The sequence below is a fragment of the Oenanthe melanoleuca genome, chromosome 12, assembly GCF_029582105.1.
Source record: "Oenanthe melanoleuca isolate GR-GAL-2019-014 chromosome 12, OMel1.0, whole genome shotgun sequence".
NCBI classification, from domain to species: domain Eukaryota; kingdom Metazoa; phylum Chordata; class Aves; order Passeriformes; family Muscicapidae; genus Oenanthe; species Oenanthe melanoleuca.
The window spans coordinates 9,269,939-9,297,665 of record NC_079346.1 but is presented as its reverse complement, the minus strand read 5'-3'; the positions used below and the strand labels follow the sequence as shown (position 1 = coordinate 9,297,665).

Sequence of the window (27,727 nt, the reverse complement as noted above, 5' to 3'; positions counted from 1 at the left end):
TGGATCCTTGGCCCTTAGAAGAAAAGCATGAGGATGAAAATTCAGTGATTTAATATTTGTTGAATTTCTTCCATACATGCCTATTTAGCTGAACTCTCAGCTGTTGTAGTGCAATGGATTTAATTGATTTGTGTGAGTTGAGTATCATCCCAAGGCATGTAAATTTCAGGAAAAACCCTCTAAATTGCTTACATAGTAGCTAATATTGATACAAGGTAATACAGTACAAAATTAACTGAACATGGTACTCTTCCGAGTCCTTTCTTACCAAAAAACCTGCTGTTGCAGGTTTTTTCCCAAAAACTGGCTGCTGTGCTGCCAGTCCATGACTCTGAAACTGTGGCTGGTGTGAGTCTCTCTGTTTTTTTAACATATCCAGAGTTACACCAGCAAAAAGCCATTCAGTACCAGCCCCAAACCCTGTTCCAAGAGCATCCACTGAAGCCACCAGCTCTGCTGGTGGAAGGGGGGTGTGAAGCAAATGCCAGGAAGCTTTGGGTGGGTGGCAGCAGGGTGGCAGTCCCACGGCCACAGGAGGTGCCTGGTGAGGCCTCTTGGAAAGGTTCTGCATTTGAGCAGTTGCTGGGCTTCCTGTTGTGGTTCTCTGTCACTCAGAACTGTCACAGACTCCAAGGCTGCTGTGGCTGCCCAACCTGGGCTTGAATGCAGCCAGTGCTTGAGCACTGGCATGGAAAAACAGCCCTGCAGTGCCAAAATGCAGCAGGAAGGTGGCTCAGCTTCATGGCATTGGTGTAAGTCCCACGTCCATAGGTAGGAGAACAAGCCATGAGGTTATCTGTGAGCTAGAATGTAGTTAAAATTTCTTTTATTTTTTTTCATTTTTTGATCCAGATCACATGGCATTTGTATTTTATTTCACTGCTGCAGTGTAATTGTCCTGCTGTTTAGAGGGATATAGTCATATCTCCTGTGATGTCCTACATAGGATGAAACATACCAGAAATGTGTCCTGTTTTGACATTCAGTGAAGTTTTTACTGATGAAATTCAGAAAACACAGTGCATTATAGCATTGAAACATGTCTGACTTATTTTGCTGGACCCATTTTTTTCCTTTAAAATATTTTTTCCTTTTCTTTTTCTCTCTTTTTTTTTTCAAACAGGAAAAGAAAATACATTCAGCAGAGATTCTTCTTCATGTAAGTGTTATTTACGCTTGTTTATGAAATTACAAAAAGGCTTAAAAAGCTCATTAAAACATTCAAATACTGAACACTTACCATCTGTTTGCAGAAATCAACTACAGAGCATGTAAAAATAGTTATACAGCAATAATGCTCAGTAACTGATATCTTAAATCTCTCTGTGCAGTTCTTATGTGTGTATCTCCACAGAATTTAGAAAACGTTGCAAAGCGCTTTGCAGACATTTAAGCAGCATGCCCATCAAGTTGGTGTGTAAATCCTGGGGGGATAATGTTAAAATGGAGAGGAGAGGAGACACATAAGTGTGAGCTTGATTTAGCACCCCAGAGTCCTTGGTGCCCAAGTGCTGTGGCAGTCAGCTTTTCTGCCTTGGATCCTACAGAATCCAAGTTCTGCCCTTAGAGCCATTTGTTGTGTGCAAGTGTGTGCATGTGTTTGTGTGGGTAAGAGGGTGTCTGTACGTGTAGCTGGCCTCAAACAGCCTCCAGGTGTTCCAGGCCTTCTCTACAACCTATGGTGATGCCCATTAAAGTCAGAGTAGATGCCACAGCCTTTGGTGGATAATATTGCAAATGTTTTGTGGAAGCATTTGGCTCCAGCCTGGCTCTCTGTCTGGGGGAGCCTCTTAAAGTATTCTTCGTGAGACACAGAGAGCTGCATGTCATAAAACCACAACAGGTTTTTTCCACACCATCTAGCGACCTGCTTTTTTAATCATATATCTCAGCTTTGAAAACTGTTGAGTGGCATAGAAAGCTCTATTCTGGTATTTCTTCCTAGTAAATAAATCTGATCAAATGTTTTACAGGGCTGCATAGGCGAAGACTCTTATTGCCTTTATGCACAATTAGCTTAGCAAGGAAAATGACTGCATTGTTCCCAATGCAGGGCCTGCTTTGCATAACTTCCCAGCATGTACTGTGTCCAGTGGCATGGCAAGCCCACCAGCACTCACCTCAGGCTCATCTCCCATAAGTCAATTTTTTTATTTTTTTTTTTAACAACATGTATCTCAGAATTGCAGCACTCCATTATGCTTGCGTAGCAACTTGCTGGTTAATATGTAGCAAAATGCCGTGTGGTAACAAATGTTTTTTTGCTATTGTTGAGCTGGAATGTTAGTTCAGCTTGTAGATAAAAGTGGCTTGCGCAAGGCGTCCCGGTAGACCATGATTTCTGTGGCTTGGACGGTAGTTCTGTAGGCACTGTGTTCTGCTCTTCCTCTGCCCTGTGCTTCCCTTCATCATCCTCGCGAGCGAGGGGTGGGCTGGCAGAGGGGCAGGAGCTGCCAGCCCTCTGCATCCTGCAAAACACCAGCGTGGGGCTCACGTTGTACCTGTTGCTAGTCAAGCATCTGTTGAAAACACTCCTTTTTCCAGTTGTGTTGCTAGCAGAAGAATTGTTAGATGTTTTATTTAATAGCTTTAAACCACAAGTGTTCTTTGGCTGGTTTTATGGATTAGACAATATTTTGAAAAAAAAACAAAACCCAAACCCCAAAAAAATCCAGTACTAAGTGAAGGATACCCCACAAAGGATTAAAGAATCCTCCTTTGCTGCTGCTGGGAATGCTAGCTGAGACTAGGTTAGGCATTTATATCTTTGAGAAGGTACATCATCATTTCTAAAAGGTAACAGAGAAGAAAAAATCCACTAGGTTTTTTGAGTATGAACATTTTCGACATTTGTAGCTCATTATTTTTTAATTCTAGAATGGGAAATATAAATCTCTTGAAAATCCTGTGAAGCGTCTGCTTCCCTGAGATTATAAAGGGGAAAAGGTGAAGCAAAAACCCCTTTATGGGAAGAAGCTCCCAAACAAAGAACCCAAACAGACAAACCCTAGAGCAGTGACTGTGCAGTGTCTGGAAACTGCAGAATAACCACACAGTGCAGATCTGGAGAGCTTTGCTTGGAGATTGCAGTATCCCAAAGAAAATTCCTAATTCCAATGCATACACTCTAAAATGAGTAATGAAAAGTCAGTGGTCCAGAGGCCATTTGCAGTGCAGCCTTCCATCACCTGCTATGGCTTTTCAACAGCTAATGGCAAGCTTTGAGCATCAGAGCCTCTCTCCTCTGGTTCTGTGCATGGAATATTATGACTTTGACTCCATAACTCTGTTTGTGCCTGTCTGTGCATTGCCTTCCCTTGGCTTCTACAACGGTGGGAGTTTCCAAAAGAGAGCTGAGCTCCAGGGATGGGAGTACTGAGGTTATAGTGAAGTGGCAGGATGGTGGAGCATCCAGGACAGGGATCTCTCCCAGGCCCTGCTCAGACAGAGCCGACTCCTGTGGCAGTGAATGCTCAGCAGGATTGACCCCTCAGCCCTGGGCCAGTCTCTGTGACAGGAGGTGACCACTTTGAGAAGGGGCTCTTTGTGACAGTAACCAGCCACATGTAGATGTAATGATAAGAAAGGGACCATCTTATTTTAGTCACTTTGTGACAAATACTACCACAATTCATTACTTTCCATCAGTGCCTCATCCTATGGAGGAATCACCACTGCCCATCTACATTGAGGAGGGGACAGAAGTCCCGATTGGTGAGTGCAGTTGGGATGGGATTTGTTTAAGGGAGGGTATTAAGGGTACTTGGGTTTTATATTCCTCACATTTGTGTGTACCCGTTTGTCATTGAATATGGTAAGGTCTGCTGCAAATGTTTTAGGGATTTTATTTTATATTCTTATTTATTTTATATTTAGAGCTCCTAAGAGTTGTAAAACACTGCTAGCATTGGTTTTCAGCTAATCATAAATCAAAGTACATAATTTATGCAGTGAAATTGAAAGCTTCTGTGTAGGAGTCTTAACACAAGGCTGAGGAAGACCATGAGTATTACAAGAGGTAGTTCCCACTTTAACCTTTGACCTCAATGTTGAGATACTCAGAATAATCTGAGGTCTGGGTCAGTGTTTTTGTTCTTGCTGACACTCTCATGCCCAGCATCCAACAGACTCACACTGTCCACACCTCTGCATAGCCAGAAGAGAGGCAGAGAGGTTCTCCATGCACCTTGGAGTGCTGCACACCTCAGTCTGAGCTCTGGTGTGGATGTATTGTCACTACCTGGATGTATAGGTTGAGTGCTGTTTTTTTTTGGGGGGGGGCGGTTTTAAATAGAGAAGCAGTCTTGAAGATAACCCATAAAAGAAGGCACCTAAAAGATCAGTAAATTGGTGACCTTTTTGGACAGTAGAAAGTTGTGATGGCAAAATTTCCCAGAGCCCCATCCTTATAAAATCTGTTCTGCATACAGTAAGTGTGCCTTAGCTCTCACCTTGGGAATCTGCCTTGTTGAGCAGATGTGTCTGTTCAAAAAATCTTTTTCTTATTATATATCCTGAATTTTTCCATTCCTACATTCAAGCAATTGCTTCTTGTCCTACTATCTTTTGAGCTAGATTAATTACCTTCCTCTACACACATACCTGGAAGGTATTTATAGCTGGATCTCAGCCCAGGAGTCTTCTCATTTATAGAACATATTAATTTTAGCTCTCTTACTCTCTCCTTAGATCACTTTTGTTGTCCTTATTTGTATTTCCTTTAATTTCTCTATCTCCTGTGGAGATAATCTGTGGAGACTTGAACAATTCATAATTTGTTCACTGTGGCTGTTTTGACATAGCATTATGCTTTAGATTTCCATATCTTCCCTTCCCTTGTCCACATCCAGAAATATCTTAGCCTTTGACCCTTCTGCACCATTCAGAGGCATCACACAGAGAAACTCTATTACTTGGCTGATCTTACCTGCAATCACCTTTAGGTTCTTCTTGAATTAATGACTTTGCTAGCTGCTCCTCAGGCAGTGTTACTGCTCTCCTGGGATGTTGGGTTTATAGTTCCTAACACTAAATCCCCATCCCATTGCATGCCATTTACTTTATCCAGGAACATTTTGAAACAGTATGCCATTATTTATTTTAATGCCCTGGGATTTCATCATTTACATAGAATTTGTTGCTGTTTTACCATATATAGAGAAAAGTACTTGAAATTTTAATATTTTGATATCTGTTACAGTTGTCTTTTGCATGTTAGTCCAGACTCCTTTCGCAGCTTCATCATTCTTATTTGTATATCTTCCCTGATTTTCCTTCCTGTTGTTAAAAAAGTTCATAAGAACTGGTAGGTTTAGCCTTCTCCTTGTCTTAATTTTGTACCTTTCCTCATTATGCAGTAAGAATATTGTTTCTGTACCTCTTCTATGCATGGCATGATGTGGTCTTTCCCACAGCAGATCCTCTTTTCCTCACCTCTCCTGGGGTTGTAGTCAGCTGAACATCTGCTGGACATCTCTCTTGCAGAACTGTTACAGTTCTGCCCTGGCCCCTGGGATTTCATCTTGTCTTCCCCTGCACTGAGGAAACCTGGACAGCTGAGGTGGTGGCACCTGCACCAAGGAAAATACTCTAAGGCTGATGAGTCACAGAACTGACCAACCAACCAAAAAAACCCCAACTAGGAGTGGAAAGCTTTTTAGAGGATGTTTGTTCAGTGCTGTCACGAAGCAGGGTTGTTGGATCAGGCTCTGCAGTGCAGCACCAGCTGTGGAACAGTCAGATTGGGCTGGAGAGGGCACCGTGTTTACTTATTCTAAATAAGTGTCTGCACTGTCAATACAGCAAGCTGTGGTTGAGGGGCAATGAGTGGAAAAAGTAAATGATGCAGAGGTGAGGGCAAACCACAAGCTCTGAGTTTGGTATCTGAATATCTGACCTGGGTCAGGGCTTTTAGATGCAGCATGAATCAAGGTAGCAAGCAGCTGCAAAATTCTGGTCTGAATCTGGGTCTCAGTATTGATCCTGCTTTCCACTGAACTCACCAGTGTGATCCACATCCATCCAGGGTGCCCATTTGCACCTGCACAGGAATAAAATTAAGTCCTGTCTGCATTTAGACTGGAGAAAAATAACATACAATGCAGTTGTTCAAACATTTCATTCAGCAAAACCATCATTTACCTTTAAAAGGTTGTCTGGAGAACATAGATTATTTCCTCATCTGAAACACATTTTGGCTGCTATGGCATGCATACTATTCTGACCCAGGCCTGACTGGTGGTGGTAGATTGCTTTGTAGCTTCTGTATTTATTTAAAAAAAAATAGAAAAATCAGTAGATTTTTTTCAGAGTCTAAATTTAACAGCGCTAATTATTTCGAGCAATTTAAAAAGGAACATAAATCTCACTTGTTTATTACAGCTGCTTTATGAAAACAGCAGCTACAAATAATATTCTATAATGAAAATCTAGCTAACACTGAAATGAATTAGCCAACAAGAGAATGAACATTTGGTATCTGAAGAAGGGCAGCATTTCCTTCTCTGGCAGGAGGGTCATTGCATTGAGGAGAAGATGGTTATTACCTAAATGCTGGTTTTATCTCCTTGGGTGAAATGAAGACTTCAGCATTTTTGCATAGATGAATACAAATTTTGATTGGAAAAAGACTTGAGCTCTACTTAATTTTTAAGTGATTAAGTAGATTTTTGCCATTAATTTTTGCCCTTTCTCTAATAATTCCTAGAGGAAGGTACCTGAGTGAGATGCAACAAATCTTTTAATAAATCAAAGATATCTATGAGGAGATGGAGAATATATTGTGACCATCAGCAAAGAACCTGCAGAGCAGTAACAAAAAAATGCAGGTCAAACTCTGGGAGTCTTGGTTCAGGCACAATTTCAGCTATTTCCCACCCAACTAAAGAGTTAAAGAGATTAAAGGTGAGGAAATAGGCAGAACAGGTCCTTATTACCCATCATCATTCATGGTAAAATCATGGCCATATTCTTCCATCACTGCTGTGCTAAAAGCTAAAGAAAACAACTGAGATGACACAGTCCAAATTTACATTTTGTAAAGCAAAAACACAGGGAAAAAATATTTGTATTGGTAATCATTGCACTTGGCCTATACAGGAAAGCACTGAAGGAATAATTGTGTCCTTGGGGATCAGGAGCAGCAGAGCTTTAGGCTGAAGTGTTTATGTTTTGCCTTCCAAGTCACATTTGAGCTCTTAATGTTGTTTGATACCTGTGGAATTAGCTCAAAGACACACAAATTCAGGATATAATTCTCAGCTGATTTATTCCAGCATAGTTTTGTGATTCCAGTAGCATTGCTATTGCTTTATTGTGTAAATGATGTCAAAAGTCAGCTCCCTTTTTCAGGAATCAGCCCTGTTGGCCTTCAAGCCCATACACTTCTGCTGTAGCTCTGAGTCCCTACATGGACAAAATCTGAATTAGTCATTCCCGTCTTTCTGATCCACTTTTGCTAATGAATAGCACTGGCTTCAGTGTATTTTTGTCAAATGTAGACAAGTGTTAAGTAGACCTCACTTCTACAGGATTCTTACCCCCATGAAGTCATCTGGGCATGGTGGAAAGCTCCATTTAGCACTCTGAAGCCAGGTTTTCTTGATTGTACTCACAAGTCATGGTGCAGCCTGGGCTCATTTGGGGCATCTTGATCACAGGAGAACAATTTTCTTGTAATTGCACTCAGTTTCTTTTGCTACTTTAAGCATCTCTGATGTTTTTCTTCATGATAAAAACTCTATTTCTAGTGTAGTGCTCTTGGGCAGACTCACTCAAAGGGAGAAGCTTTGTTACTTTTTATGTCTCCTTTTATAAGAGAAAGTGCCCCCTTTCCAGCCCAGAAGAGTATTTGGCACCCTACAGAGAGCTGGCTCTGTGTCTCTCTAGGAGATTGCCTTCCCTTGCAAGAGAAGAACCTTTTCTGTTGCACGTGCTTCATGGTTTTCTCTTTCATGGGGAGCTGGCACACAGAAAGCTTGATTTTTGCCAGGTACTGAGTGCCTCCTGCAAGGTATTGAGTGCCCTCCTATCCTTTGCAGCCAAAAAGGAGTTGATTGCTCTTGGCATCAGTCATATCTGGACCCAGAAGACCACAGGTAGTATTTACCAATTATTTATGTGCTTTCGCATGCCAGAGTTTGTCTGAATTGATTTCCATTGCATATGAGAGATTTGAGGCATTAATGACACTTGCCTGCCACTAAAAACATTTTTTTACAATAATAATAATACAATAATAAGCATGACATTTATTGCATTGCCATGGGGAAATTAAAAACCTCCAAAATTAACTGGAGTCCAAGTAACTATTAGCTCTTCAGAGCTAATGTGTGAGTTATATACCCTGAATGAGCACCATATGCCAGTTCATTGTGGCACAGTGAGTCACAGGACACATTGTGGAAAGTAATAATTGCTTGGCATGCACTGCAGCACTCAGTAGGGCTTTTTGTTTGGTTTTCTTAAAGGAATATGTTTTTCTCTGACAATAAAAGGGACTGTTGCTTATTTTGTACTTAACCTGGAGCTTACCCATTTGTGACTCACCACACACCCCCTCAGTATCCTTAGATTTCCAGCTGCTTGCATTGTATGTGTGCAGTACCAGAAGAGTGAAGAGTGAGCCTTCCATTTGGTATCACCTTGTCATTCTGTATTAATCCTCCTCTCCCTTTTCCTCCTCATCTTCTTTCTTTGTCCAGTAGAACCATTCAGATTGTTTATATGGAATAAATGTTCATCCTGAGCAGAGTGAGGCGGTGGGACACAGGGATTGTGTGGTCTCCACTGTTGGCCAGAGCTTGACCAGACCATCAGCAAACCAGTCTGATTTTGATACTGGCCCTTCTTTGAGAAGGCTGGGCTGTGTGACCTCCAGAAATCCCTTCTAACCTGAATTACTTTATGGTTCTGTTTAATACCCACTTCCTGTCCTGATTCAGCCGTGGTGCTGTGCCTGTCATTAACTCCTCACTCCCTGTCATTTTCACTCTCACTTGGACCTGCACAGAACAGGAGAGACCTCCTGAAGGTCAGTGAGGTGACAGAGGTTTTACTTACATGGGAACAATATCAAGATGTAAATGGTGACCTCAGATGAGTTAATAGTTGAAATTTGGGTATCTCTGAAACTATTTGGAATTTGTAATAGGATTTCACTTGAGTTCTCTTCAAATCTTCAATAAGTTCCAATTGAAGTCATCAATTGAAAAGTTCAAAGCACAATTATATCGTGATGATAAGAATTGAAAAGCAAATATCGCCTTTTTTTTTCCTTTTCAGTGACAAATGTCATTCTCCAGCAGCTCTGAAGGGAGCTTTGGGGTATTTAGGATTGAGTCACCAAGTGCCCTGGCTGGGCCGTTACGTGCTGGTTTCCTCATGCAGCCGTAACCACGTGAGGGAGTTAATGCTGCACAGAGCATCTGCTGCTCAGCTCAGGGCCCTCCCAGCCCTGCAGCTGTCTGCCACAGAGCTGGGACGTGCACGGGCATCTGCCAGCTCCATCGGCTAGCAAATTTTCATGGTCTGCCCATATGTTAGCCAAAAAACACCCTTTGTCACTGCAATGTTGTTTTAATTGTGCTGAAAGCCAGATCACACTCAGATTCCATAGCAGCCTAGGGGATTGTGAGCAATGATGTAGCTATTCTAAGGAAAAAAAAAACCCCTTCAAAACTCCCTCAGTGGGGAAAAGAAATGGGAATATTTCGTAGTTTCTCTTTCAAGTCTTACAAGATAGGGTGCTTTTTCTCCATCTCTCTACTTTATCAGCAAGAAGTATATTGCTTATGCAAACATCTGATTTCCCATCAGGTTCTATCAAAAGTAAAGTTTACAAATGGGGCTACCATAATGGATTGAAGAAAGACTAAATACGAGCAACCAAAAGTTTTTGTTGTCCCCCTTTAAACAAGGCAGGATTCTAAAATCAAGATTTAACAGGATAGACTTGCTTTCATTGCTGCCCTCCCTCTTCTGTAACCACAAATACTCTCACCTCATACAGATCCTGCTTAAATGATGCAGAGCACTGTTCTTTCAAGTGTGAAAAGGGTTTTGTGCCAGCTAGAGGGAATACAGCAATGGAAGACACTTTCTCAGTAGGGTTGAAGTTCCTTTCTCCTCCACTCTTTGTGCAGTACACAAGCCATAGGTTACAAGTCAAATTTCATGGGCAGATAATATCCAAATGTGGAACTTCAAGCAGTATATCTGACTTTGAATGACCTAGGTGATTTCTTCTTCTGTAAAACTATCACAAGTTCATGTAGCTCTTGTACAGGTCACCTCCAACAATTCAGACAAGTCAAGCAAAGGAAATCTCTCACTTTCTACCATTAGTTAGAAGTGTTTTTGTTGCTATCTCAGCTTTTTGTCAGGAGCCTGTTGTTTATAGTGGAAATGCAAGCAATTTCCCACCTGTCTATTATTAACTTTTGCATAAGAAAACCAAGTAGTGAAAAATAATTGTCATCATGATGAAGACAGCTTTAGAAATTGAAGTTAATGTGCCATATTGGTATTCTATTTAAGTGTGTTTGCAAAGATGAAATTGCACTAAGAAAAATCCTCAGCTGGTAACAGGAGTAAGTTCAGTTTACAGTAGTCAGGCCAGGACTATAAAAGTAATCTTCAATGAAACCACCAGCTTTTTGTTTGAAAAGATGAGATGGAGAAAAATACTCAGGCTATTCACATATTGTCATGCTATGTTTAGGGAAGCTTACTGCAAAAGCCAACAGAAAAACAAGTAAACAAGTACCTGTAACCTGTGGGATTGACCCTGGTAAGAAGGTGGGACTGCAGGTACTCGTGTCTTGTACTGGAGTCAGCCTTTGCTCTAGTACAATTCCCTTTGGAGGCAGCAGTTTGAGTGAATTCCTGTGGGGCTTTTGTCCAAGTACTGTGTGGGCCCAGGGTTTTGTTCCTGCTTGGTGTGTGCTCTGCACTTTGCAGACTGTGGTATGCAGAAGTGGTTTATGTGTTGGTTTCCTTGGAAAAGTGAAGTATTTGTTCTGGCGCTGTTTGGTTTTCATATCTCCTGACATACAAACGAGCACAGCTCTCGGTCTGTGAAAGCAAATGTCAGAGACCCATGGCAAAACTGAACAGAAAATACACCTCTGGTTGGGAATCAGTGTGAATCACATTATATTTAAAAGCACAGAAGTTTAGTGGTCAGTACCAAAGGTTTTCTATTTGCAACTCAGAACTTCAAAGCAGATGGGCAGTAATGAAATTAGTGATTTTTAAAATTTTTTTATCAAATAATGCCATTGCAAGGCCTTTAGGACATAGTGGCATTCCTTCTCAAATGTCCCCCAGGAGCACAGTGAGTGGCTCTGGGCAGCCAGGGAAATTGAGAGGATGGGGCTGCAGCTGGAGACAGAGCCAAGGCTGTTCTGGGATTAAACAAAACATGCCATTGTCCGGCTGTGCAAGCCAGCACCTGGCACCAGCTGCAGGAGAGCAAATAAATATCATAGTGTCTACAGAGCTTCACTTTTGTGTGTGTGTGAAAGTCTATGTTTCACCAACCTGTTTTGCAAAGTTGTGCTCTCCCTGAGCTTGTTCATCAGCTTTGCCACTTCTTCTTTTTGCACGTCTCAACGCTGCTGCGCTGCCGTGTCAGTGGTTTCAATTTCATTTCCTGTGCGAAACTTCATATGCCTGAAGTTTTTGTTCCTTTTTTTTTTTTTTTTTTCTCTTGAAGAAAAGAAAACAACAACAGTAAATTAAACCTCAGGGTGCTTAGGAAATTTCCATGGTTGTGAGCAGAGGTGCCCTGGCAGAGCACCCCAGTCACCTGAGTACCCTGGTTCATCAGCAAAGGGTTGATACTCCACTTCTTAAAAGATTACAGCTCATTTCTGCCACTGAGTCGTATTTTTGCTGATATTTACTGCCAGCATGGAGGAGAAGTCAAGGCTAAAATCAAAAGTAGCTTGCTCTCACCATTAAGTTTTAGTGCTCATGGCCCAGCCCTCAGGGCTTTGTAACCTGCTCGGATTTTATAGCCCTGTAATGGGACTAACACTGCAGATCGTGTGTGTAATAGCTGTTTTCCTTGTACAGGTTGGCTGGCTGCTTTCCACCACAGTGCCATGTTGCACAACTCTTCCTTCCATTAATGTATTCTAGAAAAAAAAAATAAAAAAAATCAGGTATTAGGCAGATGGGGGGCGGGAACAAAGAAGAAGAAATGATTGTTCCCTTCCACTGATGGTGTGGGTATCTAGATTTCTGGGAATAAGGTACTGTATGACATGTTTGTACAGCTGCCACAGGTGGGATAAAAATCTGTCCTCAGTTATTGTTTAAAATGAATGATAGAGGCAGTAAAAACACAGCTCTGGCTTTGTGTGGAGGTGGCCTAGGCAGGTATGGCAACAGCTGATCAAAGCCATTGCTGGGTATAGACAACTCTACTTGTTTTTCCAAAAATGTGTAATCTTACACATCCATCTTTTTACTTAGTTAGAAAACATAATGAAAAAGTACAGTAATCCTCAATTGTGAGAAAGCTCTGAACATTAGCTTTGGTAAACTCAGTGAATTTAAGGCTAAATTTAGAATTAGTGTGAAAGAAAAAACAGGTGAGGGTGAGATGATTTATCCCCAAGAAGAGAATTACTGTGAAATAATGAATTCATATGTTTTATTGCACATTTGCCTCACTAAATGACTACTTTATTGTTTCTCTTCCCTGCACGAGGACAGTGCTCCATTATCATAGCATGGAAATTGCTGTTATCATGTGTTGCAAGTGCCTTGCAGAAGTGTCACAGAGGATCAATACACTATTAATCACATGCAAAAAATTCAATAGGCACAGTGCATACCACTGACTGTTTGAGTTCATAAGCTAGTGAGCTTTAGGGGGTTGCCTTTTTTTATAGCAGGGTGAAGGGCATCCCTTAATTGATTTTGATGTGGTTTATTTGTGGCAAGAGAACTTAATTGACACTAGAGCTTGATAGGGAATTGCAATCCATTCAGAAGCAGAGCTTCAGAATTGAAAGCAATATACAACAATGTTTGTTCCCTTGTCAAAAGGTGTATAACTTCAGGGTACAAGGAGGCTGCAGAGTTGAGACTCGTTGAATCTTCTTCAACAATGCCCATCTTGCTTGGAAAGCCATCAGCTTGCTACACCACATGGATAGAATGCATTTCGTTAAGGAGCCTCTCATAAGGACAAAAGCCTCAAGAGGTGTGTCACCCAGTAAAGGGATGGTTTTCCACCTTCACAGTGGGTGAGCTGGTAGAGCAGAGGGGGCAGGCAGGGAGGCAGTGGGGAGCTGGTGCTTCTTTCCAGCCTGTTGCCAGTCAGGAGGCTGTGAGCTGGCACACCCAGAGGCATTAAATTGGGTCAGCAGTTGGCTTCACGTGAACAAACCCAAGTTTTAACTGCTTGTTCTCCTGCACAGAGTTACCAGGACAATGTGCAAAGATGAGCAGTTTCCCCTCACTCTCTCTACCTCTGCCAACCTGCCTCTCCTTCCCCTTGGTAGTGTTTGCAAGAGCAACCCCTGGGCTTGCCTCTCTGAGGAGGGGACAGAGCAGGAGCCCCTGGCTCTCTGGCAGGACACTTGGTTGCACACTGGGATGCAGGAGACACTGCCCACAGGGCATTCAGCAGGACAGAGTCACAGCCAGTGTCACTCAGTGTGCCACACCTCTGCTCTGCCTGCTGACTGCCACAGCTGCCCTGTGCTGTCTCCTGGGGAGTCAGGCTCACCCTGAGGCTGGGGAGCATCATCTTTGCCTCAGCCCCTCTTTAGGGTCAGGGTCATGTTCCCTCTGAAATCCATTAGAATTTGTGGGTATTCATTTTCCTCCTTTCCACCCCACACAATGGAAAAGGAGTTTTTCATTTCCTCCTGTTCTGGGTTTAGTTGGAACTGCTTTGTTCTTTGACATAAATAAGTAGAACAAAATGAGCATCTAGAGTATTACGTGACTGCAGATTTTCTGCTGCTGAAATCTGAGCAAAGATGCAGGATTTTATAACAGCTCAGTGCTGTGACATGGTGCCTATTCGAAGCATTTGAAGAGCATGAATGGAAACAGCAGCAAGAAAAAAAAAAACATGTAGGGAAAAAAGATACCTTTTGTCCAGGCCACAACTGATGAAAAAGAAATTGCATTAAGCCCTGGGCTTTTCTTTCAGAGTGGGCTTCAGCTTTATAAAGAAGTTCATTTTCCTCCTAGAAAATTTTCAGTAGCAGATTTTTCAGTCAATCTTAGAAGACTAAAAAAAGCATCACAGTGAAAGAAAAAGAAATGATGAAGTGAGAAGGGAGATGGAGAAAGTTGGAGTGAAAACTGAGAATGAAGAAAGGACAAATGGATTCTAGGGTTTAAATAACAACCCAAACCCAGGGAAAAATATACAGAAAAAGAGGAGTCCATTAAAGACAGAACAGTGAGCTGCAGGTCAGGGAATTTTTAGAGTCACTTTTTAAGAGGAAGAGAGGCAGTGTGTGCAGTAAAGGGAGTGGTATTATTTTGCAGAAATCCTAGGTATCTTGTTCAATGAAGCAGAATGAACTTGGATATGAATTAGGGACAATAAGTGAAGTCAGGTGCTCCTTGGATACTGGTGGGGCCCTGAGGGCTGTTAAAGGCTTTTTTTCCCCCAGAGCAGAAAGACTTGCACTAAAGCCATGAGTTTGATCAAGGGGCTGTTTATTTTAATAATGTATCGATTGGCTTAACCACAGTGCCCTGGGAGGGAGGGAGAGCTGTCAACATCAAGAATTACAGCTTTCAAAGTTCCAAGTAATCCTAGGAAATGAGCCAAACATAATGAATGCAGTTTTATTTGGGACCTGATCCTACTACTGTTGAAATCAATAGCAGTTTTTCCATTGCTCTCAATGAAAGTGGAAGTGCTTATTTGAAGACCAGCTCTGATCCAGCAATTGGGGCATCTAATTTTGAAATATTCATGAATCTGAATGTAAAATAATAAGAATTTTTTAAAAGAGCCAACGCACGAATAGATTGGCAGTTCTAGGAAAGCTCAGCTTTTAAAGGAATGCTGACTTCAATTTGCAAGATGCAAAATAAATGACAGAAAAATAAGAGAGATGGCAATGTCTAAAGAGGCAGTGAGCTTAAACAGGGTTAGAACAATTAATTATAATGTGGTAAACTGATGTCTTTCAAAAGTCATTGAGGCAGAAAAGGATGAGAGAGCACTGAGAAGCTCAAGATAAACAGTCTGCACAGGCTAAACTTAGTAGAAAAGGGTCCTTGAAAGCAGAAGTAATGATGATACACATCATACTGCAAAAATAGTCCATAAAATCAGTGGTACAGCCATACAGTCATTCTTCAAGCAGCATTCCCATCAAGGTCAAAGGCACTCTGAATGTGTACTTTGCTTTTAGTTTTCTAACAGGAAAAGAAGCTAGGAAAAAACACATTCAGTTACCATTCTAGTCAACAATTCAGTATGTTGAATCTTTAATAAAAGTTTATATGGATTGGCCAAAAAATAAGGATCTGCTTTGCTGTGGTTTTGGTGTTCAGATGCAAGACAGGGCGTGCATTTGAGCATGTGTAAATATTTACAAACACATATCTGTGTGTACAGGCAGACTTTGATTTTCCCATTTCCATCAGCATTTGGAAAAACACTTGTTTGAAAGGTTTGATTTTTAGTGACTTTTAAATGAGGTGGCATCCACAATGGATTTGTCCTCGAGGCTCCTCCTGGAAGGTGTTTTGTGCATTGGTCGCTTGTCTTTGGCTGTAAGAAGCTTGGAGAGGATCATTACTGTAATCCCAAAGCAAAAACTGAACACAGTGTATTTTCAGATGTGTAATCCATGGGTTGTCTGTCAAAAAAAAAAAGTCAGTGTTTCAGCAGTATTGGGAGTTGTGTCTGTTCTGACAACCAGCAGGTCCTGGCTGAGCTGGCATCCTTCCCTCCTGGGCATCACTCACCATCTGCCCCCTCTGTGCAGCCTCCCCCTTCCTCTACCCCTCATTTTTCTGCATGTTATGAGGGATTACATTTCAACACCAGTATTTTTTTAAAGGGTATGGGTTATCTGAGGTGTAGGCTCTACATGTGGAGATCTGATAGCTGTAGGCCAGGGGATGGCCCAAGCCAAGCTGGCTGTTAAATCTCTCCTCTTATGGCTGTCTTATGGAATTTTCACCAAAGACTGCTGTTATGGGGGCAGCAAGAGAGCCTGTGTTATTGCAGGGTATCTCACCTGAGGAGATTTGTGCACGGGACAGACACATGGCTCTCCTGTGGAAGGGCCTCCAGGCTGCCCCAGTGAGCAGATACTTGGGAAGTGCAAAGTGCCCATGCCTTGTTCTATTTTCCATATTTTACCAGCATGGATTTGATAATCGATTGCTCCATCCTCAGTTAATGAGGGTTTGTACCAGTGTATGTGAGAGCAGTTCTGGGCCTGGCCCAGAACCCAGTCTGGATTTTTTCTCCCCTTGCTCTTGGATCAGGCTCTTGCAGTGTGACTGGGCTCAGCCTAGGGGCACACCATAAATAGCAGGCTTGACTGCTGTTTTTTATTTATCCATATTGAATTCATCAGATGAAGCCAAAGCTTCCTGGGGCCATCTGAGGCTTCCTGGAGGGGGTACTGTCCCAGTCAGATGTGGCTCCTGGAAGGCAGACGTGTGTCTCCAGGAGGCAGACATGCACCTCAGACTTGGATCACTCCTTTTGGACTGTGTGGTTCTAAGAGCATTTTTTCACAATACATTTCCTTGGGGGAATCTGATGGACTTAGATCTCGGATACCATCCCCACTAAGTGATACAGTAAAAATAACCTATTATTCTCTGGTTCTGACCTGGGCGGTGACAACATATTGTTTCAGCATCTCTGTCAGACTATTTCCCTTAAGAGCCATTTTAGCCTCACCCAGTGGGACATAGCTAAAGGAAATGAAACTCCAACCCCATTAAGGAAAAAGACAATGCCTTTCACTAAACAAACTTACTTTTCTTGGCTTTTCTTCGCCAGGGAGAATCGCCCGTACCCCCCACCCTTGCAGCCTTTGTAGGCAGTTCCTGTAATTGGGAATGGCTGGGTGGACACCAATGGTTGGCAGCAAAGGGGGATAAATCCAACATCCCTTGGACGTGACATGGGCTGGGACCACAGTCCCAGGTGGCCATTTAGTGACAGTTCCTGTGGTACTGGTGGACAGTACGTGCCTGCCAGCCACAGCTGCCGGCCCTCCAGACACAATTGGGATTTTAACAAGTCTGTACACAGCAAAGCTGGGCTGTTACTAATTGTGTGCAAGCCTTGAATAGGTACTGTGCCCCTCTGCTGAGAGCTGGTGACTTGAACCAAAGTTTTGGTGGCTCATCTCCTGCCACCCCTACAGTGAAATGACCCCAAAAGCAAGAATGACCGTGAGGGTTCATGGCCTAAGGGAGAAATCACGATCCATCAGCTAAGGCTGAAGCAAAATTTATGTTTACTAATTAGGTTTTCAGGCACAGCCATTAATTTGGGGTATCTTGAGACAAATTAGAAGTCCCTTTTTATAGTGCAGTTCCACTCAGTTACAAAGAAAGAGTCTGGAAAGGCACCATTTCATGTTTTGTGTGTGGGTAATTGGGACAAACCACAGGATGATCATCTTGTCCCAGGGCAAGTCAGGGTTTACAGAATGCAATCAACTGGTCAGCCTTGAAACTCTGGGTAGAACTGACTAACACCTGGGTCACGGTAAATCCCCAGGCAAGAGGATTAGAGCTGGCAGGAAAATAAAGAACCCTGTGTCACGAGATAAAAGTAGATTGCAAAAAATTGCAATTCTGAAGAGTTTTTAATCTTAGAGGTGGCTAATGCTGCAGGTCCCCTTATGTTTTTTTACATAAGGGGAGTCTGTGTTCCCAGTGTTCTGTTTTGGGGTATTTCTAGTATCAGTCTCCACAGGGAGCAGTTAAGCTCCTATTTCAAACCTAATCCTGCAGGGATCTATAAATCTATATATCTGTGCCTTCTTAAGCAGGTTTATGGCTGTCCTACCAGTTCACCAAAAAATTGTGTAAAAAATAAGAGCATACCCTAAACACTAGGTGTGATCCTCTCTCTTTTGCACACTTTCTCCCTCTATTGATGAGTGCTTCAATAACCCCTGTGAAGAACAGCTTCCATGAGACCATCCAAATGCCCTCCATTCCTCAGCCCAGAATAGCCTGTTGCCTGATGGTTATGACATGCTCCTGCAAGATGAAAGATAGGGACTCAAGCAGCACAAATAGCAAAAGAAAGCAAAAATGAGCTTTCTGCATACCTGGTAGCTGTTGTAGTGACAGCAGGACATCAACCAACTCTTTGAAGAAAAGCAGTTGCATCCATTTTTTTTTTTTTTTTTTCCTCCCTCAAGAGAGGGGTTTATGCAGGATGGTTCCTGTTTGGGGCTTGGTGTGAGGGAGGTTAAGGCTGCTGTGAATCCCTTTTAGAGGCACCTCCATTATCTCCATTCATGATACTCCCTCAAGTTAGCTACTGTGAATTAATCCCCAAGAGCAACTAAGTGCCTAAAGCCTGTTAGAGAGCTGGCCCTGCCATTTTTATTCTGTTACTGCTGTATCTCATACCGTGCCTCTACCAGAGACCAACAGGAGACATTTTAGTGGAGCGTGTCCTGCCTTCATCCCCTGCGGTGGTGATGGTCCCTCACCCTGGGATTCACTTTCTCCTCCTGTGAGCTCTCTCTGCTGTTGATCACGAGGTATTGCAGTGCCCGTGCCACCCCGTGCAGCCACCAATGGCCTTGTTTAAAAACCAGTAGAAAGCCATAATGATTAACGTTGTGGAGATTAAAGTCCCTCTTCAGATCATGGCCCGATAGGCACCGAGCTGCCAGCGGGGCGAGTGTGGAGCTGCTGTGCCCTGTGGCACTGCAGCCCTCTGAAACTTTCCCCGCTGAATGGGAAGCATTACAGGTACAGTGATGCATATCTATCTCAAAATCATGCTTGGATTAAAAACTTCCTGCAGAGCTAATGGCAGCTCCATCTTCGGGTCACTGCCACGAGCTCGGTGGGGTTAGAGATCAAAACCAGTGCACAGGTAAGGGAGGCTGGCAGCTATCAAACAGGATAATCTGCTGCAGGATTTCTTTTATGACTGCACTCTTAATGATGTGTATAAGCAACAAGTGATTGTGGTCTGGAACAAACTTGCTGGTTTGCCTGGTTCTGGTGAAAATTTTAGTATCAACACACTATGCAAAAATAACAGGTCAGATCCAGCTGAAGTCACTTGAGTTATGTGGGGATTGAATTGGCCACATATGCCTGAGATCTCAGTTAACATAAAAGCTATGAAATACTCCTAAATTTTTTTCATTTGAAAATCTTGGTTAAGAAGGCACTTGTTAGAATAATTCTTTCTGTTATTATTTTTGAATGTCTATGATTTTGATAATAAATTATATATATAAATTATTAAACCAGCTATGATTTAATATGGCTCATGCCACTGACTTTTTAATTAACTAAGGAGCCATCATTCTCAGCAAACTGTTCCGTTGCATAGGTGTGCATTTCACAATAATTGAATATAAAGGCTTATTTTTGTGCCTTTATTGATGTCAAGGGAAAACTGCAGTTATGAAAATGGAATAAACTGAAGAGATTCCTTCAGTTCCTGCGGCCTGATTAGAACAAATTACTTTCCATTGCAGTTCTTATGAATGTATAGTTTTCTGAAAGGTTTATAGTACTTCAGGGAATGGAAATTGCAGGCAATAAATAATATAGGATCGCTCTGGTTCTTGGGAAGTAGAAGAATGGGTTTTATCTGGAAAGGTGAGATTTCCTATTCTGTATTTCACATAAATGTTTTAGAAGGAACCAGATGCAGTGATTTGTGCTTTATTTTGGGCATGGACAGCGTTAGGCCCTTGCCCAGGAGTGGCACGTGCAGGAGCCGGCACGGGGAGCGCTCCTGGGGCAGCCCTTCCCTGCAGCCTTCCCACTGCTCTGCACTGCTCTGGCTGCAGAGGGGTGACCACACACCAGGGGACTTTGTCTCTCCTGCTCAGTGAAGCCATCACATGTATTTTCCTATCTCATCTTAATAAACAGCGCTGTTCTGTATGCAATGAGTTTGGCTAAACACTTCTCGCAGTGTTAGAGAGCTCAGCCGGAAAAGATTGTTTAATAAACCCCTCTCTCTTTTTTTTTTTTTTTTTTTCTTTTTCTGTGTAGAAAGCAGAAATATGGCGACAAAGGAGAAGCTTCAGTGCTTGAAAGATTTCCACAAGGACATCCTCAAACCTTCCCCTGGCAAGAGCCCGGGGACACGGCCTGAGGATGAGGCGGAGGGGAAGCCGCCGCAGCGGGAGAAGTGGGCGAGCAAGATCGACTTCCTGCTGTCCGTGGCGGGAGGGTTCATCGGCCTGGGCAACGTCTGGCGCTTCCCGTATCTCTGCTACAAGAACGGCGGAGGTGAGGCTTCCTTCCAGCCCAGCGCCCTGCCTGTCTGCCCTGCGCTCCCTGCTTCCCTCCTGGCTTTTAGCAAGGCTGTTCCTACATCTGGTTTCTGCCTCCCTCGCCAGTATTCAGGAGAGATCGTTTCATCGCAGAGTAGTTTTTGGTAAAATTTTATTAGGGAGAAAAATCCAGCAATTTCAGATGTTGGGCAATTGAACCTTTCCTGCTATTTTACTTCTGCTACAAGTGAAAGATATGCTGTTAGTATAGATCATTAGGATTTCAGAGTTCAGAACAATCTGAGCCATGTGAAAGTATTGCGTACCTTACAATCTGCCATTGTTGTTGGAGATAGTCACTTTGAAGAGGTAAGAAAATGCCCTTTACAGCCTACACTCCTCTTTTTTTGCAGAGAAAATGAGCAAAAATACCCCAGAATAAGATTATTGCATAGTGATATTAAAGTAGCAAATATCTTTCTTTGTTTATATGTGCCTTTTGCCACTTTTTTGATGATCCTCATTCATTTCATCTCATTATGTACTACTGTATTTTCTCAACAGGTGCATTTCTTATACCTTATTTCATTTTCCTGTTTGGGGGAGGTCTTCCTGTGTTTTTCCTGGAGGTGGTGCTAGGACAGTATACCTCCGAAGGTGGAATTACATGCTGGGAAAAGATCTGCCCTATTTTCACTGGTTAGTACATCTTGTTGTGCTTTACTGCTTAAAGACCCCTCTGTAAACCATATGTAGCAACACCATTCCCCTCATGTCCATTAACTCAGCTATTTGCTCTAGTAATTAAGGGTATGATATTGGTTCCTGGAAAGGTAGAAGTCAGAGAGTCTGAAGGACAAAATGAGATATTGATTTTGATGCTATCAGCTTGTTAACTAGCAAAACTGCCAATAACCAAGAAAGAAATTGCATATTATGCCTTTTAAGGCAATTGCACATTTTGTTCACAGGTATCAGAGAAAGTGTTGTCTTGGAAGGCTAGATGGCATTAATTAAACTATCTTTAAAGTGTTATTTTGGTTGGGAAATCAAAATCCCTCTTCCATGTGAAAGCTTATCATTGGCATCATCCATCTGCTACTGATACAGTCAAAACCTGGACAGCATTTTTTGGTGGGATTCAGTCATAACTGAGCAGGTCCTGTCAAATGCTGGTCTGATATTATCAAAGGGCCTTTGCCTGCTCAGTGCTCACATGAACAGTATGAAGGCTGCTCTGGAAGTTAACTGGAAGGAAAAATGAAAGACAGGTTAGAAAAATGACAGAGGATGGCTGTCTTGTGTGTAGATTGCCCTTTACAGCCGGCCAGCACAGGCAGAATGATTTAAAATAACTACACTGAGCATGTGGTCCTGTTCACATCCCATTTGGAAAGAGTGGGCGCTTCACACTGGCATGTCTCTAGCTCTGCCACTGTTGCTGTTTCAGGCATCTCTCTCCCCTGATGTCACCCCAAGCAGAAGTGGGGGTTTTCTCTGAGGCTCACCCTCCCACCTAGTACTCAAAATGCTGCTGAAGCTGATGTAATTGTGCTGCTTTAGCTTAATTTTCTTCCTCCTCCTCCCACTTTCATGAAAACCTTTTTTTTTTTTTTTTTGTGGAGGAGGAGGAGGAGGAAGAAGGAATGTTCCTTGTTTAAATAGCTATCTCCCAGGCATCCATAAAGAGAAAGTGCAGCTAATGTGACTAGCTGTATATGCTGAAAGAAATGTAGATGTACAGAATAAATAGCATTTGCTCTGTTTGTTTCCATCTGGCCTGAAAATAATCTCTGGTCATAAAGACTCCTGCTGCAACAAGGTTTTGAACTGTAAAATATGAGGCAGGTATCCTAAGTGCTGGAATATCCATCAGAGTGATGTTAAAGGGAGTCTCATAGGTTCTTGTAAGAGCTCTAAATTTTTAAAGGAAGTATTTTTATTTTGCCTGTGGTTCATAACTGTAAGCAGAGGTTGATCCAGGTAACCATAAGATCCACAAACGCCACACACAAGTGAAATTGAGACAGAAACAACCACTTTCACATTGATTGCTTTTTAACTCATTCAAGAAAAGTCTTTATTTCCCACATAGCCAAGCCATAACTGAGTGGTGCAGGTGCTGTCCAGCTGATCTGCTGCCAGGAAAGTTGGCTTGGGGGACAGTGTGGCAAGAATGAGGTTGCCCACATAGGTACCTAAGAAGTGAGATGGTGCAGCAAACAAGCAAAGCCTGATGCCTTTACTTTCCTCCAGTAAAACTTGAAATAGCTGGGTTGTGTTTAATTGGGTAGACTCCTGCAGTCCTCTCCTCAGTGTCAGCAAACCATAGCAGAATCTCAGCTCTGAGTGCCAGAGATGTGGCAGTCTGTGCTTGTGTGTGGTTGAGCTGAGTTCCCATCAGCAGTGGGTTTGGCAGATACAAGCCCACAGCCCCAGGAGCTCACAAGGGGCAGCAGTGTCACATCTGCACCTTTGTCTTTTCTCTCCCCTTCTCTCCAGGAATTGGTTATGCTTCCATAGTGATTGTGTCCCTTCTGAACGTGTACTACATCGTGATCCTGGCCTGGGGACTCTACTACCTGTTCCAGTCGTTCCAGAGCGTGCTGCCCTGGGCACACTGCCACCAGAAGTGGAACACGCCCACCTGCGTGGAAGACACTCTCAGGAAGAACAAAACGCTTTGGATATCGCTCAATGCCACGAACTTCACCTCTCCTGTCACAGAGTTTTGGGAGTAAGTACCCCTCTTCATGGTGTCCTCAGGAGCTTTCAGTGGTGTGCCAGAGGTCAGTCCTGACCTTTCATGGAAGCCCAGTGGGGAGTGTTAGATAGGAAAAGAAAATTGCTCAGTTTTTGACCAGTTGTTTGCAACTGGTTCTCACCCATCTTGAGACAGACCGGTAGGTCTGGGAATGGTGGAGGCAGGTGATAGACGTGTAAGTTTATTTATCCTAGAACATACTGGGAGCTTTGAAAGCCCAGTACAGCTTCTTCTTAGGAAGAAAACTTGTTTCTTTCTTGGCTGGATTGTCTGAGTGCAGCAGGAGAACACAAACAAGTCACTGCAGATGCCCTGATAGCAGGGATTTACAGTGGAAACAGTGACAAATCATCACCTTTGTGGCTGTCTCTTCCCCAGCTGTTAGCATTTGCAGCACACTTTGTGAAGCTATAACACATCTCTCTTCAGCCTGACAGCAATGTAAGGCTTTGACCTCAGTAATAAATCTGACAGAGGTGGTGAACGTTGTCCTGTATTCTAGGTTTCTCAGGTCATTTCTATTACAACGTTTTTCTCTGCAGTCTCTGAGGAAACTGGTTTGCCAGATGCCAGAATTTCATCAGTCATAAGCTTCTTATTCTCATTTCTCTGTTATTTTTCAAGTTTTAAATCATATTGCATAACGTGATCTCTGAACAGGCATGACCTCAAAACTCTGTGTGTTTATATAAGTGTGAAAACATAGCAGCAGAGGAAGATACCTGTAGGGAAACTTAAATCCAAAATATCTTCAAATAGTTTATTAATAATTTTTTTCCTTGCTTGCTTGCTCAGATAGTCACTTATGGGTAGAATCAGTTTCTGGCTCAGCTTGCCTTTTTCAGCATGTTTAAAGTGCAGTTTCATCTCTAATCAACTTGTACCTACTTCTCTATTTTTAAAAATAAGCATCAGCCAAAGCCCCAGCAGGAATCGTGTTCGTGCTGAAGAAGTTTGGCATGCATTAGGTTTAGAAAAAAACAGTCTTAGGAACTGTGCTAAAATTTGTAACATGAGAGCTAAAATATGAAGGGGCAGATTGAATCTTGTGTTGGTAGTTTGTCAAAAGGCTCTGGTGGCTGGTGTGAGAGACAGGGTGCAGGCTCTGAGAGCAGCATTTTCACCAGGAGCTCAGCATTTCCATGTGGAGGGGCAGCTGCTTTCCCAGGCGACTTCCTCCCTTGTAAATATGGCGGAAGTTGGAAAATGATTGTTTGGACATTTTGGGGGAACTGAGAGGCAAGTTGCAGTAGAAGAGGAAGCACCTCTCCCTCTTTTGGACTCTCCCACAATGACTTTGCACTGAAAGCCTTGAATCCAAATGAGTGGCAGGTTCGAGTGTCCCAAGGTCTTCTCAAGGCTCCCAAGGAAGCAGAGGTCCACAGTGCTGCCCCTGCAATAGTTGCTCCCCCAGACTCCCAAAGCACTGTGTCCATCATCAGCTTTTAGTCAACTTCCCTCCAAGGGAAGCCAGTCCTGTGCAATCCAAATCCTCCTGTAGATGTAGTCAGGCTGGAGGAGCCTGAGCTGGACAACAGATCCTTGATCTTCACACTTTGCTGTCCTCAGCTGTGCCCTCGCTGTGTCTGTGCAGAGTTGGAGCAAAGGTTACTCAGTGATTTGTGCTTCTGGAGTAGTTGTCCCTGCACTTTGCAGCCACTTCAATTTGAGTTCTCAATGGTTTTAGACACCATAAGCTGAACTCTTCCCTGGAGTCTTGCTAGGGAGGAGTTTGGCTTTGTAATCCTACTAGGACAGTCATACTGCCCATAACTCACAGTTTCATCATAGGCAAAGCTGCCCTTAACAGAGCAGGCTGCCTTCAGGAGTCGTGACACTTAGAGGAGTATTAAAAATAGCTGCTGTCTCTGCATAAATAACTCCTGATGTCTTAAAGTAAGAGCAGAGATCACGCAGCACTGTTGTAATTAAAGTAGCATAGCTTTCACATAGTGCAAGCACTGAATATCCCCTTTTTTTTTTTTTTTTCCAGCCATGCTACTATTCTTTACAATTCTGAAATTAAAAATAGTTTTAAGAGCTTTCAGGTACCATACTGCCATAGACAATACTGGCTGCCAGCCAGCCAGCTACTGACATTGAAAGGACAGGTAAATAATTAGTCTTTAACTAAAGATATCCATCTGCTTTGTGGCACAATTAATTCCAGTTTAATTCAGAGGTTTGTGAGTATTTGGTTTCTGAAACCTAATGCCATTTTTATTGTGGGACATTTATATAGTGTCCTGCTTTGTAAGACTAGTGCTGCCCAGGTATAATTGACCACATAGATGCATTAACCTCTTCACACTGAACTTCTCAGCCTGGCTGGATGTACACTGCAGCCTGACATTTCAGTTCATTTGAATTAATGTTTTGTGCAAATCACATGCTTGCTTGAGCAGCAATAGAAGGGGGTTAAGAAAATCAGGCTTTATATCAGGAGACTTACCTCTTGGAATCACATGCTTCAGGTCTTATTTCTGAAGATTTTAATTTGAAGTTCAAAACCTTAAAGGCTTACACACATATTAATACATCAGGGATAAGTGTAATAGGGTAATTATGGCTGAACAAAACCTCTGATTGTTTAGTGCTGGCCAAGTGTTTATAAATATTTGGTAATCAGCAGACTTTATTTGTCCAAATCCCAAGAAAGACCATCACATGCTAATGGCATGTAATCCTAAAGGGAACAACACAAAAAACTAAACAAAATCTAGAGTAGCTGTCTCTGCCTTTAAGAGCAAACTTGAGAGTTTTTAAAATTGTTTGATATTCTCTTTTTAGTATTCTTCCGTGCAACCTCTTCAGTGTTAATTTTTCTTGTCCATCCAACATGAAAGGGTGTTTCACCTTTCCTGTTTGAAAGGTCCTGTCTGCATTCACTTGATGAATGAGCTGGAATATCCCCCAAGGATTGCATAACTCTCTTCATTTTATTTTTGTTTATGTTGTAGAGCCAGTTACAGCTCCTGTTACATTTCCATATTGCATGCACAAGAACATATTAGTGTTCAAGGGTCAAGAACTCCTGTTTATGACAACCTCAGCCCCAGCCTGTTGTCCCATTGATTATATATGAGCACAGTTAATGACAGCATCAGACTATAAATCTGAATGAGTAACAACTCGTGTGTGAGTGGTGTGAAGGTAGCTGAGTGGGCTTGGCTGAATCTCAGTAGCTTGGGGGTTATGTAACAAAATTGAAGAGTTATCAGCACAGCCCAACTTGTGCTCCTTCCTGAACTTGAGTTTACAGGGTCCCAAATCCAGGTTGAGTGCTTCTGCAAAAATATGTGGGGCTAGAAATCATAAAACAATTGTAATGCTGAAGTTCCCCTAGTAATTCTGAGTGTATCTCTTGAGAAAGTCAGTCTTTGTGAGATGGGATAAGCAAGACAAGCATAGAAAAGCAAGATATCTCGCTCTCAGTAGCCCATTGGGGTGTCCTCCAAAAAATCTTGAAAGAATTGCTGGGGCAAACTCTAGGAGAGATGGCCACTTGCTTTTAGATCTGCTGTAAAAAGCAGAGAAGTCTTAGCTGAACACACTAATAAAGCTCCCAATTCCAAAAGGCATTTGCAGTTAATTATTCACTGTTTCCTGAGAGCCAGCTCCATAGATTGCCTTTTTAATATGAACTGCCCCTTTGATTGGAAAATTGCCATTTATTTTTAAAAAGGTATTGAAGGTTGCAGCTGAACTTCGTCATCTTATAAATGTATTTTCTTCTTTTGTATATGCACAGCAGGTTTTTCCTTTGTTTCTTTAGGCTCAGGTGAAGCAGGACTGCAACTTTATGCCAAATATTCATTACTGAGGGGTTTCTCATGACTATTGAATAGCTGTGCTGATTAGAGCAGACTTACCCTGTCTGGTGCCATTAGTCCTTTTTCATAACAAAACACACACACGTTCAGAGAGAATAAAGCATTTGGTGTGAGAACACAGTCACACAGGTAATCCAAGAGAGTTTGGCAAACAGAGATGCAAAAACAGATGGGCGAGGGTTTGAGTCCTATTAAACTGGTCAATCCAGGGCTCTTTCCAAAAACTAATTGCAGATTTTCCATCAGTGACTTCATTCACTATTATTTCCATGGTAATAGCAAAAAAAAAAAAAAAAAAAAAAAAAAATCCATTAGTTCAGGGGAAAGCCAAACCTCCATGGTCTGTCTTATACTGGATCCCCAGGCAAAGCCTGACCCAGTACAGCTGCTCTGGGCTCTGCTCCCCATGACTCTGGTGAATGAAAGTGCCTGACTTTTACAGCTGTCTGAAAGAAAAATTTAACTAATAATTAATTTTAAAAATTGTCAGGTAGCAAGTTTACTTCTCTAGTCTTGGGGCAAGGCATTTCTGTGGCAATTGAGGACTAAACTCTTCCTTGACTAAAAAAACCTTGCAGAAACTCTTCAGAGTTTACTGGGTTCATTTGCAGAAGAGTTTTAGCTCAGTGAACAGTAAAAAACAGTTTGTTCTTTTACATATTTGACAAATGAAGTGTTGT

At 42.4% G+C, this 27,727-nt stretch overlaps 1 protein-coding gene and 1 long non-coding RNA gene across 12 annotated transcripts in view; one reads left to right on the top strand and one right to left on the bottom strand.

Annotated features, from left to right (window-relative positions):
- The window catches only part of SLC6A6 (solute carrier family 6 member 6), a 56,590-nt gene that overhangs the window by 3,414 nt on the left and 25,449 nt on the right, over positions 1-27,727 (top strand). For 2 of the 9 annotated variants that reach the window (XM_056501627.1, XM_056501625.1), the window contains exons 2-7: positions 1,124-1,159; positions 3,649-3,714; positions 8,040-8,096; positions 20,227-20,466; positions 21,015-21,149; positions 22,953-23,187. In XM_056501627.1, the coding sequence (XP_056357602.1) occupies positions 3,660-3,714; positions 8,040-8,096; positions 20,227-20,466; positions 21,015-21,149; positions 22,953-23,187 (722 nt within the window). In that variant the 5' untranslated portion in view covers positions 1,124-1,159; positions 3,649-3,659. Of the gene's footprint in view, positions 1-1,123; positions 1,160-3,648; positions 3,715-8,039; positions 8,097-18,866; positions 18,958-20,226; positions 20,467-21,014; positions 21,150-22,952; positions 23,188-27,727 lie in introns of those variants that run through there. The other 7 variants (XM_056501628.1, XM_056501626.1, XM_056501632.1 and 4 more) reach the window with 4 other exon arrangements.
- Positions 4,794-18,788, bottom strand: LOC130258353 (uncharacterized). 3 transcript variants are annotated; one of them, XR_008841488.1, is made up of 4 exons: positions 18,303-18,788; positions 10,766-15,851; positions 6,003-6,262; positions 4,794-5,570 (listed from the first exon to the last, which is right to left on the bottom strand). It is a non-coding gene; the product is annotated as an uncharacterized LOC130258353 (long non-coding RNA). The 3 variants fall into 3 exon arrangements; XR_008841487.1 differs by having other exon boundaries at positions 4,794-6,262; XR_008841486.1 differs by lacking the exon at positions 6,003-6,262.